We start from the raw sequence: 13,297 nt of genomic DNA on the forward strand, positions 1-13,297 counted from the left end.
GAAAGGTGGCACAATGGAATGATTTTCAGGGCTCAAAATTACTCTTCACCAGTTTCTCCAAAAGAAGTGTATTATTTCAGCCCATCTTTATAAAGGATCTTCCTGTGCCAGGCAGTATTTTAGACCTTTGAAGGCTGAGTGGTGAACAGGACACAGTCCCTGCTCACTTGAAGCTTACATTTGGAGAACGGGAGCTGAGGACAGCAAGGACCATGAGCAAGGACAGGGAACAGACACGGCAGAGACCCTGACAACGCCAGGCGCAGGGCTCACACCTGTCATCCCAGCTCTTTGGCCAAGGCGGGAGGATCACTTGAGACCCCATCTGCACAAAAAAAATTTAAGAAATATTGATAATGGGACTTGAATTATTTATTATTGAAGCACATCATAGAGCGATGATCTTTAAGAGCAGAACCAAATCCATGCCCAAAATGGACCAGTTCAAATATCCTCTTTCCTATCTGAAACCCAGTCCTAGCCCCAGCGTTCCCACACGCAAGGCTGAGTGGGCCTCGGGGAAGGCCGTGGGGAGGGACATGGCCTCTCCTTCCCTGCTCCTCTTCTCCCTCTTTTGGGCTCTAACTCCTCCAGTGACAGGGACTGGGAAGGAATGTGGGGGGCCACCATGTGGGGCTCACTGGCCACTGCTGCCCCTTCTCTCCAGGTGCTCCAGTGCTGCCATCTTCTACCCGCTGCTCCTGCCTCTTCAGTGAGGGCCTGCTTTAGGGAGGAGATGCCCCCATCATCGTGAGTGGGACAGCTCTCGCTTGGGATGCCACACTTTGCATAAGGCTGAAGGGTGACCCCGGCCTCCACAGCCCCCTTCTTACAGCTGGGGCTGCACTAGTGGGTGCTTGAACCAGGCCCACATTCACTCTTGCTTCAGGGATCCACATGGGACAGGCCACAGCCCAGACCTGACGGGAGATTTATGAGCTGGGCCACATTACAGGCAAACACACATCCCTAATCATGACAGACGCTTCCTTTCAGCAACAAGGAAGGGGAGGCTGGGGGCCTGGGACAACAAGGCCAGGAGGGGTATAAAATCCTGAGAGCCCCAAGCACCTCACACACTCACACAGTCACTCATCCACCCTCCCACCCACTCACTCACACACTCACACACTCACTCACTCACTCACTCACATCTCCCCCACTCACCTCCTCCACAACCCAGCATGGCCGCATCCACCATGTCCGTCTGCTCCAGCGCTTGCTCCGACTCCTGGCAGGTGGACAACTGCCCAGAGAGCTGCTGCGAACCCCTCTGCTGCGCCCCCAGCTGCTGCGCCCCGGCCCCCTGCCTGACCCTGGTCTGCACCCCAGTGAGCTGTGTGTCCAGCCCCTGCTGCCAGGCGGCCTGTGAGCCCAGCCCCTGCCGATCAGGTTGCACCAGCTCCTGCACGCCCTCATGCTGCCAGCAGTCTAGCTGCCAGGCGGCTTGCTGCACCTCCTCCCCCTGCCAGCAGGCCTGCTACGTGCCCGTCTGCTGCAAGCCTCTCTGCAGCAAGCCTGTCTGCTGTGTGCCCGTCTGCTCTAAGCCTGTCTGCTGCAAGCCTGTGTGCTGTGTGCCCACCTGCTCTGAGGGCTCCTCTTCATGCTGCCAGCAGTCTGGCTGCCAGCCGGCTTGCTGCACCTCCTCCCCCTGTCAGCAAGCCTGCTGTGTGCCCGTCTGCTGTAAGCCTGTGAGCTGTGTGCCCACCTGCTCTGAGGATTCTTCTTCATGCTGCCAGCAGTCTAGCTGCCAGCCAGCTTGCTGTGCCTCTTCCTCTTGCCAGCAGTCTTGCTGTGTGCCCGTCTGCTGCAAGCCTGTCTGCTGTGTGCCTACCTGCTCTGAGTCTTCCTCTTCATGCTGCCAGCAGTCTAGCTGCCAGCCGGCTTGCTGCACCTCCTCTCCGTGCCAGCAGTCCTGCTGTGTGCCCGTCTGCTGCAAGCCTGTCTGCTGTGTGCCTGTCTGCTCTGGGGCTTCCTCTTCATGTTGCCAGCAGTCTAGCTGCCAGCCGGCTTGCTGTACCACCTCCTGCTGCAGACCCTCCTCCTCCGTGTCCCTCCTCTGCCGCCCCGTGTGCAGGCCTGCCTGCTGCGTGCCCGTCCCCTCCTGCTGTGCCCCCAATTCCTGCCAGCCCAGCTGCTGCCATCCGGCCTCCTGCGTGTCCCTCCTCTGCCGCCCCACATGCTCCTGCCCAGCCTGCTGAGGACTTGGCTCAGGCCAGGAGTCCAGCTGCTGATGGGCAGGTCCCCCAGGCCAGCCATGCTCAGGTCCTGACCTGGGTTAGGTGGCTGTCCTAACCTAGGGATGGGTCCTCGTGTCTCCCCTGTGCTGAGGTGACCACCCTCCTTGCTCCCAGGAGCCCCATCCTCACTGCTCCCCAGCTCCTGCCTCCCAGCATGTGCCCACCTGCCTGCTGGGCCCCATCCTCCCTCCCAGCTTCTCTGCCCCAGGTCATTTGGCCTCGACTTGAGCCTGTCAGCACCTCCTCCTGCTCCCAATAAACTCTCCTTGGTCACCTGATTCTCTTCTCCTGTGTGCTCCTGGGGGGACACATGGTTTGAGCTGACATCGGTCTCCTCCAGCCATGACTGTTTCCAGGAATGAGTGACTTAACCTAGAAGTCACAGGGGACAGTGGCCTAACTCCTCCAGGGGGTCACCAGGTGGGACTCACGGCCACACCAGGAAGGCTCAGTCCCGGCTCAGCCCCTGTGCCTGGGTCTTCCTGAGCCTTCTCATTCGCTGCCCTGCACTGGGCTGTGGGGCTCTCCAGACCCCAGGACCGTTGCACCCACTGTCCCACCTGGGTGAGCCTACCCTGTAGAGTCAGCTGCTGGGAAGCCGGCCTGGGGTCCCCACACCGCAGCCTCCGGGCCTGGTCACCCTCCCTGTGTGCCACCCCCTAAGGTTCTGCCCATTTAGCAGAAACGAGAGGGGAAAGTGAGGGGCGGCTGCACCTGCATGGGAGACAGGGGCCTCGGTGGGGCTCACTGGGGACATGGAGGGGGCAGAGGGACACATAGGATTCTCCCAGGGACTCAACAGGGACAGGAGCATCATGGGGGTGGGGAGGGACATGCAGGATTCCACTGCCCAGGTTCTCCTCTGGGGGCACCAGCTTCCATGGGGGTATAGGGATGAGGAGCCGGGGCTCCTGCAGATGACCTGGGCACAGTCAGTGATGCCCCCATCTCTCTAAGGCTCGGTCCATGCAGGGAGCATGAGCTGCCTGTGATGTCCTGTGGGAAAGGCCATCAGCGGGGACAGTGGTGACATCAGGCCACGCATACGGCTCCGCCACCAGCGGTGGGTGCAGAGCAGCGAGTCCTCCGGCTGTGAGACAAGCTCCTCCAGGCCGGCTGCAGAGGCCAAAACCCTGACATGAATGCCCGCCCCGGGATGCTCAGATGCCCACAGCCTGATGGACGTGGTGCTGCCATGGCTGTGGTCAGAACAGGTGCAGAAACACCACAGAACGCGGCCTGGAGCCTGGGGAAGTCCCCGCGTGGTGCTGCCCGGTGCCCTCAGTGGCTCGGCTCTCAGCTCCCTGCCCTCCGCGCTGACGGCTGCTGGGAACCTCCACCGCCTAAGTGCACGGCCATCCACACTGCTTGCTGGGCACATTCCTAGCCCATTTCCTATCATGCTATTTGTGTTTTTCCTGCGGATTTAGGGCTGGGGATCCTCTGTCCATCACATGCACTCCAGGTATTTCTAACCCATCACTGCTTCTGTGCCGCATACTCCCTGAGCCTGGAAACCGGTCTCAATGTGCTGATATCGGTTCATTGTTGTTGCTTAGATTTAACTTTTGCCCCATTTGCTGATATGACTTGTGTGCAGTATGACGCATTAATCTTTCTCTTCCACCAATAGCCAACTGTCCTTTTTCAAAGTTATTCTCTCCATCTCCCATCTGAAACATCTCTTTGCCTGATAAAGTGTTCGTATAGTCTACTTCTGAAATCTATATTTTGTTCCATTAATCTCTTGATCCATCCGTGCACCCACTCCAGACGTTTAATCCATGCTATTCAGCTTTGTAACACATCCTAACAGCTCATAAGGAAGGCGTCACTTTCTCATTTTTAAAAAACACTGGTTCTAGCTTGTATATAGACTCTCCTCAATTAATTTTAGAAAGCTTTTCAAGTATTTTTAAAACTGCTATAATTTTGATTGGGATTGCATTGGGCTTTTAAATATTCAGGAGGAAATTATAATTTTTAATATTGCCTTCCAGTTACATAGTGAAATTGGTCCATTTAGAATTTTATCATTTTCTTCTACAGGTCTAAAGTATTCCTATTTGGATTAACTCCTAGGAATTTCACAGGCATGTTTTACTAGTGTAAGTGGCGAACAGTTTTCTATTACGTCGTCTTAGTATATAAATCTTAAATATAATACATGTCTGTATAAATTATTCACATATATGTTGTCTTCCTAGCAAACCATATGTTTAGCTCCTGTTCTTTGCAAGTCCTTTTAGTAGTTCTTATGGTTTGTCATTGATTTTCTTGGCGTTTTGTCTGTAGATGAGCTCATCATTTGAAAATAAGGAGAATTTAACTTCTTATTTCCAGTCTCTACAACTCCCACTTCTATTGTCTCTCCTGTCGCAACATGACTTTGAACACCCAGAATGATGCTGAATAAAATTAAAAGAATCCTTGATGGTTTCTGACTTTTGTGAGAATTGGTCAAAGGTTCACCACTGCACATGTGGTTTGCTGTGGGCTTTGGGTAGAAACCTTTTATTTTTAAACCAAATCTTTCTATTTCTTTTTTGCTGTGAATTTTCATTTACTACAATCAATAAGGAATGTTTTGAGGGGGACAGGTGGATTTTAGAGATGTGTGCACGGTGCCTGAGGCGGAGTTTCTAAATCTCCCTAAATCCCAAATAGAAACAGCCAGAATTCCCAGATAGAGAAAGAAAAACCCATGGGTTCCATTTAGGGCAGAACTTAATGACAAGATATCACCCAGGGGCCCAAAATGCAAGTGGGTAGGAGCCAGGCCCAGAAGCCAGAGTTGCTGAGGTCTGAGCGGGAGGATGCCCAGCGAGCACTGGGAGGAGTGGCAGCCTGAGGATGGGGAGCCCAGGACCGCCTGGACAGCGACCAGCGTGAGAACAGCTGCTGCAGCTGGGCAGGGCCCTCCTCTCCATCAGCCACGCAGCACAGGCGGCTGCAGGAAGAACCTGACAGGGCCGGACTCTGGCCACTGTGAGCTCCTGAGCCTGAGACACCAGGGCTTCCTTCCATGGAAGAGTCCCTCTTCCTCTCTCCCAACCTGAGGGTAAGGAGCTTGGAGTGGAAACAAAGTTGGGCAGAACAGAAAATCCACTTCCAGTGGAAAAAGACCCAATAGCCCATAGATAGTTTTCTTTGGATGAACACGGAATTTGGCCCGGCTGATCTTAAAGCTCAAAACTTTGCTTTACCTGTAATCCCAGCACTTTGGGATGCTAAAGTGAGCCGATCACCTGAGGTCAAGAGTTTGAGACCAGCCTGGCTAACATGATGAAAACCCGTCTTTACTAAAAATACAATATTAACTGGGTGCAGTGGTGTGCACCTGTAATCCCAGCTACTCGGGACGCCGAGGCAGGAGAATCGCTTGAACCTGGGAGGCAGATGTTGCAGTGCGCAGGGATTGTGCCACTGTACTCCAGCATGAGCAACAGCGTGACACTCTGTCTCAAAAACAAACAAACAAACAAACAAAAAACTTTCCTTTATCTGGGAAAGAAAGCAATGACGCTGAATGAAGGGCCCCATACTTCACTGTCAGGATGTGGTGATCTGGTGAGATTCACCTCATTGATACTTTTTTGAGAGGCCTTTGTTTTACACATTGTTATATTTCTTTCCTGCTATGTAAATCCTTGGTTTGAGTCAGGGAGATGGATTTGAGACTCAGCTCCCATCTCCTCTGCTGCAGCACCTGACTAAAGCCTCCTTCTCAGCGACACACCTCGTCTCAGTGGTTGGCTCTCTGTACGTGAGCAGTGGGACCCAGACTGAACCCCGGGTGTTTCAGCAACACGCCAGGTTGGAGTAACAGGGACTGGATGCACTTTCCCACCGGGGACAACTGGAAAAATTATCAAAATCATGCAACAGTGGTCTTGGGATATTGGACTTGAGGCAGCACAGCCAGGCAACCCCTGAGAGCAGGAGGCAAATGCAGAAGCCTCACGACCATCCCTCCCACCACCCTGCTTAGAGAGTTTCCAGGAGACAGTGCAGACAGGGGAACCTGAGTTTCAGAGACGGATCTGGGAGGTGAGGAAGACCAAGGCAGCTCATGCTCCTAGGACAGAGTGCCACAGAGGAAAGGGCTGCACCAAGAGAGCTCCCAGCATCCACAGAGGTCTCCTCAAGTCTTCAGCTGAGTAATGGCCAGCAAACATGTGTGAGACTGAGACTGGAGAGAACCAGTAAAATTTGGTGGCATAATCCTCAGAGACCAAACAGAACCAGAAATAGCGCCTATTCCCACCTGCCAGAGTGGAAAAGCCTCCTAATCGTCAAGGCAGTGGGTAGATGACTCACAAGTGGGAGCATAACTAGCCCTAGATAACCACTGGTCCAGTCCAGCCTAACCCGGCTTATAGACAAGCTGCAGGAGAATGAGCTTTCCAGTAACCTAACTGCACCCTAGAACAGGGCTCAAGAGCATTCGTAGAAATGCAAAATATCCAGCGCCCAAGAAAACGAAATTCACAATGCTGGGCATCCATTCAAAACCTACCAGGCACTCAAAGAGGAGGAAAATGTGATGCATATTAAGGATCAGATCAGTTGAAACCAGCTCAGAAATGTCACAGATCATAGCGTTAGTAAGCAAGGACATTAAGGAGTCATAACTATATTCCATACGTTCAAGAAGCCAGAGGAAAAGTAAGCGTATGAAATAAAGATGAGGAGGATCTTTTTAAAGAAGACACAAACAGAACATCTAGAGAGGAAAATGACCATACCTGAGGTGAAAATTACACTGGATGAGATTAACAGCAGAATAAACACTGCAGAAGAAAAATCAAGTGCATTTGAAGACACAGCAATAGAAACGATCTAAAATGAAACACGGACAAAAAGCAAAGCATTAGCGGTTTTAGGAAACATCCAGTAACCTCATATACAGGTAATTGGGGTCCCCAAAGAAGAAGAGAGAGAAAAGGCATGGAAAAGACACTGTCAGATTAGATAAAAAGCCAAACCTCAACTATGCTTATTGCAAGAAGTACACTTTACATAAAATAACATAAAGAGGTTAAGGTTTTTAAATGAAAAAAGGACGAAATTAATCCCAAAGCGGGCATAAGGTATGAAATTGATTAAGTGAAAAATAATAAAACAATGTGACAATCAAGGAAACCAGGCCTTGCTCTTTGAAAAGATAAACTTGATAAACATCTAGTTAAATTGGCTGGGAAAAGGTAATGAAGAGACAAATCATCAACATCAGGAATGGAAGAGGCGGCATTACCATACACCCCACAAGCATCTGAAGAATAAAAAGAGGCCGGAGCAGTGGATCACACATGTGATCCACTTTTGGATTGAGAGGCCGAATTGGGAGATTGCTTGAGACCAAGAGTTCAAGACAAGACTGGGCAATATAGTGAGACTCCATCCTTATAAAAAATTTAAAATTACCTGGGCAGGTGGTGTGTGCATATAGTCCCAGCTACTTGGGAGGCTGAGGCAGGAGGATCACTTGAGCCCAGGAGTTCAAGGCTGCAGTGGACCGTGATTGCACCATTGCACCTCAGCCTGGGCAATATAGTGAGACCTTGTCTCAAAAATAAAAATAAATAAATAAAAAGAAAATACAACAATTCTATGCACATAAATTGGGTAATTAATATGAAGTGGGCCCATTCCTTGAAGGCACAAACTACTAAAAAACAGATAACCCTAATTGTCCTGTATTAATTTTTTAATAAACTTTATGTTTTAGAGCAGGTTTAGGTTCACAGTAAAACTAAGTGAAGATTCCAGCATTCCCATATATCCCCTGCCCCACACATGCACAACCTCCCTCATTAACAGCGTCCCCCACCAGCATGGCGCATCTATTACAAGTGATGAGCCTACACTGACCCATCATCATCACCCAGAATCCACAACGTACATGAGGCCTCACTCTTGGTGTGACCCACATTATGTGGGTTTGGGCAAAGGTGTAATGACACGATTTGTCGTTAAAGCATCACACAGAGTTTCACTGCCCTAAAGATCCTCTGTGCTCTGCCCAGTCGTCCCTCCCTCTCCTCTGCCCTTGGCAACCACTGATCTTTTTACTGTCTCCATCGTTTTGCCTTTTCCAGAAAGTCATGTGTTTGGAATCACACTGTATGTAGCCTGTTCAGATTAGTTTCTATCACTTAATAATATGCATTTAAGATTTTTCCATACCTTTTCATGACTTAATAGCTCATTTCTTTTTAGCATTGAATAATAACCCACTGTCTGGATGCACCACAGTTTATCCATCCATCTGCCTACTGAAGGGTATTTTAGCTGCATCCAAGTTCTGTCAACTCTTCATAAAGCTGCTATAAACACCTTTGCACAGGTTTTTGTGTAGACCTAAGTTTTTTAACTCATTTGGGTAAATACCAAGGAGCATAATTGCTGGATCCTAAGAGTGTTTTTTGTTCTGTAAGAAACCACGAAACTGTCCCCCAAAGTGGCTGTACCCTCTTGCATTCCCAGCAGCACTGAATGGGAGTTCCCGTCTCTCCACGTCCTCATCAGCATTTGGTGCTGTTGCTGTTTGGGATTTTGGCCATTCTTACAGGTGTGTAGTGGTACCTCATTATTTTAACTTTCAACTTTCTAATGATGTGGGATGTTCAGTATATTTTCACACGCTTCTCTGCCATCTGTAAACCTTCCTTGTTGAGGCATCTGCTCAGGTCTTTTGCCCATGTTTGTAACTGGGTTATGCATTTTCTTATTGTTGGGCTTTAAGAGTTCTTTTTATATTTTGGACAACCACTTTTATCAGATATGTCTTTCGCAAATATTTTTTCCCAGTCTGTGGCTTGTCTTCTCATTATTTTGCTGTTCTATGTCAATTTTAAAGAAAGCTTCAGGCCCAGACTGTCCACTAGTGAATGTAAGTATCAAAACACTTAAAGAAGAAAAAAATGACAATTCTATATAATCTCTTCATAAAATAGAAGACAGAACCCTTCACTACTCATCTCAAGAGGTCACCATTACTCTGATACCCAAAACAGATAAAGGTATCACATAAAAGGAAACTACCAACCAATATCCCTGAAGAATGTAGACACAAAAATCCTCAACAAAATATTAACAAGTAAAACATGAAAAGACTAATACGTTACAACCAGGTGGTATTCACCCCAGAAATGCAAGAGTAGCTCAACAATTTAAAAAAAAAAAGACACAAAACACACTGAATGTAATTCACCATATTAACAGACCAAAGAAGAAAAGCAATATAATAACTCCAATAGATATAGGAGGAAATTTTACAAAATTCAACATCAATTCATGATTTCTTTAAAAAGCTCTCAATGATGATATTTATTTGAAAGGTATTTATTTCTCTATAAAGAAAAGATATTTATTTGGCTCATGGTTCTGTAGGCTGTACAAGCATGGTGCCAGCAACTGCTCAGCTTCTGGTGGAGCCTCAGGAAGCTTACAATCATGGTGGAAGGCAAAGGGGAGCAGTGTGTCACTTGAGAGAGAGAGCAAGAGAGGGCAAGAGAATGACATAAAGTTGGAACTTATAATTAAAAGGGAAGCAGATCATAAAAAATTGGAAAATCCATGGACTGGCCATGTGGTAAAGAAGGAAAAAGCATTTTCAAGAGAGAAATACAAACAGGCTATGGAGCATTGCTAAGAGATTTGCATGCTGAAACGGAGCCAGGTGCTAACATCCAAGGCAATGGGAAAAAGGCCTTGAAGGCATTTCAGAAATCTCTGAAGCAGCTCCCCCCATCAGAAGCCCAGGATCCTAGGAGAAAAGAATGGTTTCAGGGGCCAGGCCTAGAGTGCTGCTGGTCTGTCACCCAGGGAGGCTGCTCCCACATGCCCTGTGTCACCCAGGGAAAGAGTGTTTGAAAGAATTACATGGGGGCAAAAAAAGTGAACCTCAACTGGTATCTCATACTTAATGTAAAAATTAAAATTGATCATAGACCTAAATGTAAAATGTAAAAGATTTTAACTTAAAAGAAAAAAACACAGGGGAAAAATCTCATGAGCTAGTATCAGGCAGATTCAATACCAAAAGCATGACCTAGAAAAAATAAAGGCTGATAAATTGGACTTTTTCAATATTTAAACTTTTATCTTCAAAAGATGCTTAAGAAAATGCAAAGGCTAGTTACTGACTAATGGAACATATTTGCAAATCACACATCTGACCAAAGTATTTATATCCAGAATATATAAAGCATCCCCAAAATTTAACATCAAGAAAACCTAATTTAAAAAGGGGGCCTATGGGCATGGTGGAATCCCAGCATTTTGGGAGGCCAAGGTGGGTGGATCACCTGAGGTCAGGAGTTCAAGACCACCACTCTGGCTGATATGATGAAACCTCATCTCTACTAAAAATATAAAAACTAGCTGGGCATGGAGGCGGGCACCTGTAATCCCAGCTACATGGGAGGCTGAGGCAGGAGAATCACTTGAACCTGGGAGGTGGAGGATGCAGGGAGCCCAGATTGTGTGACTGCACTCCAGCCTGGGTGAGACAGTGGAACTTTTCTTTTCCCCAAAAAGAAAACAATAATAATAAAAATGAAAAAATAAAAAGGGGCCTGAAAATGTAATGTTTCTACATTTTGCCAAAAAAGATGCACAGATGGCAAATAAGCACATGAAGGGATGCTCGGGATGACGACTCGCTAGGGAAACACTGATGAACGCCACAGACACCCACACACCTGTTGGAATGGCTGCGATTACAAAGACCGACCATAGCAAGTGCTGGCAAGAAGGAGGAGCAGAAACACCCACCCATTGGTGGTGGAAATGTAAACGACCACATCCACTCCAGCACACACTGTGGCAAAAAGGCACATTGAATATGTCCAGCACATCACGAATCACCAATCACAACAGTTACCACTGCACACTGATTACAATGGCTACTTTTTTGTTTTTGTTTTTTAACTTGCAACATCAAGTACTGGCAAGGATGGATGGGAACGAGAACTCTCACACATTGCCGGCAGAAATGTAAAACAGCACAGCTACCTTGGAAAACAGTCTGGCAGTTTCTGATAAACAGACACTGACCATATGATCCAGAAATTCCACGCCTGGGTATTTACCCTAGAGAACATAACTCATTACCATGCCCAAAACTGTACATGTTTGTAGAGGCTTTGTTCATAATCACCAAAACAGGAGACAAAACATCCTTCAGTCATTGAATGAATAAACAAACTGTGGTACACCCATACAATGGAATACTACTGAGCAATGAAAAGCAATACACTACTGATACACAGCACAATTTGGAGGAATCCCAAGCGCATTTTGCTAAGTGAAACAAGTGAGACCTGCCAGGCGGCATACTGAATGATTTTATTCAGTATTCGACACACTGAATGTCCAAGGTACATGACATTCTAGAAGAGACATGAGTGGGGGAGGGGCTGGCCACAGTGAGTCAACACGAGGGAATTTTTGAGGATGCTAGAATCCCTCTCTCCGGTACTGTGGTGGGAGATACAGGATTCCAGGCACTTGTCAAAACCCATGGAACTGTAGACCACTAAGGGTAAATTAAATGAAGAAGGAGAAAGGGGGGGAGGGGGAGGAGGACGAGGATTACTCATTGTTATTTGGTTCTCTAAGGTTAAGGGAAGCAGGCGTACTTCCTCTCCCTGAAGAAGTTAACAACCTAATCGTGGCTGATTTTTTTGGGAGGCGCTTCTTTCTCGTTCTTTTTTGTATTTTGCTTTCTTTGAAGTTGCTTTTTGTTTTGGGACACCATGTGCTCTGAAGACATAGTCATAGTTGCATTGTGTGAAACTTTAATTTCCCCTACCCCAGATGATTTAGTAGTGTTCTATATTCTCAGGAACTTTCCTGCAGACTAAGACTTGGCTCCAGTCTCTTTGGACATGCAAATGTCCCAAGCTGCAGTAGGACACGCATCTCTCTGGAGGCTTTGAGGGTTTTTCTTTATGTTTGGTGTTGGAAATGTCACCAGCTTGTCTAGACGTGCACCATTCTCCATTCAATTTGTCCCATATTTGATAAAATTTCAAATCTGAAGACCGTAGTTTTCATTCCGACCTGGAAAGTTTTCTCCCGCTTCTCGCCTTTGTACTCTCTTTCTGGAAAATCTTATTTGATGAACATTAGATATTCTGGAAAAATCACGTTTCTCTTACGATTGCTTCCACATATTCCGCCTCTGTCATTCCGTGCTGTGTGTGAGATTTTCTGTCTCTTCTGTTAACTCCTTCTCGCCTGCCCTTTGGCACTTCTCTGTGTGCAGTGCTTCTTCAGCTGACCAGCAGCACTCATCAGAGGGACCCCAACTCTGCCCTGACGCTCGGTGCCCTGTTGCCCAGCCACAGAGACTGGGAATTCCGGTCCCCTCACCTGCAACATGACAGAGAGCGCAGAACTTGAAAGACAGGTTGTGTGCTGAGGATACGTCGTCCCTGAAATGTCTGCTTAGAGGACCAGCACGGAACAGGGAGTAGACACAGGCCGCAATCCCAACCGTGTATTTTACAGGCTTGGCAAATACTGTTGTGTAAATAAACTAGAACTAATGAGGACTTCCAGGGCCCAGCTCAAAACTCCAACAAGGAAAGGGAAGACTCGTGGAGCCTCCAGCTAAAACAACACACGCCCTGGCCAGATATAAAAGCCCAGCTGCCCACGACACCTCAGACACTCACACACACACTCACTCATTCACACACTCCCCCAGCTCCACCATGTCCGTCTGCTCCAGCGACCTGAGCTACGGCAGCCGTATCTGCCTTCCCGGTTCCTGTGACTCTTGCACTGATTCCTCCTGGCAGGTGGACGACTGCCCAGAGAGCTGCTGCGAGCCCCCCTGCTGCGCCCCCAGCTGCTGCACCCCGGCCCCCTGCCTGACCCTGGTCTGCACCCCAGTGAGCTGTGTGTCCAGCCCCTGCTGCCAGGCACCCTGTGAGCCCAGCCCCTGCCAATCAGGCTGCACCAGCTCCTGCACGCCCTCGTGCTGCCAGCAGTCTAGCTGCCAGCCGGCTTGCTGCACCTCCTCCCCCTGCCAGCAGGCCTGC

The 13,297-nt window shown here is 48.3% G+C and overlaps 3 protein-coding genes across 3 annotated transcripts in view; 2 read left to right on the forward strand and 1 right to left on the reverse strand.

Annotated features, from left to right (window-relative positions):
* Window positions 1–13,297, reverse strand: part of PWP2 (PWP2 small subunit processome component) — a 613,222-nt gene that overhangs the window by 229,728 nt on the left and 370,197 nt on the right. The window lies entirely within an intron of this gene.
* LOC116550555 (keratin-associated protein 10-4-like) lies at window positions 965–2,518 on the forward strand. Its single transcript, XM_032276570.1, has one exon. The coding sequence runs from the start codon at window positions 1,185–1,187 to the stop codon at window positions 2,199–2,201; it is 1,017 nt and encodes a 338-aa protein (XP_032132461.1). The 5' UTR covers window positions 965–1,184; the 3' UTR covers window positions 2,202–2,518.
* LOC116550558 (keratin-associated protein 10-1-like) overlaps window positions 12,579–13,297 on the forward strand; it is a 1,646-nt gene continuing 927 nt past the window's right edge. Inside the window, exon 1 of the mRNA XM_032276573.1 lies at window positions 12,579–13,297. This exon is cut by the window's right edge and continues 927 nt beyond it. Coding sequence (XP_032132464.1) covers window positions 12,968–13,297 — 330 coding nt within the window. The 5' untranslated portion in view covers window positions 12,579–12,967.

Source organism: Sapajus apella, unplaced genomic scaffold, assembly GCF_009761245.1.
Source record: "Sapajus apella isolate SASKATOON/1434 unplaced genomic scaffold, GSC_monkey_1.0 scaffold8, whole genome shotgun sequence".
Lineage (NCBI taxonomy): Eukaryota > Metazoa > Chordata > Mammalia > Primates > Cebidae > Sapajus > Sapajus apella.

Coding starts and splice junctions, on each gene's coding strand:
- LOC116550555 (XM_032276570.1), top strand. CDS start 1,185: ATGGCCGCATCCACCATGTCCGTCTGCTCCAGCGCTTGCTCCGACTCC.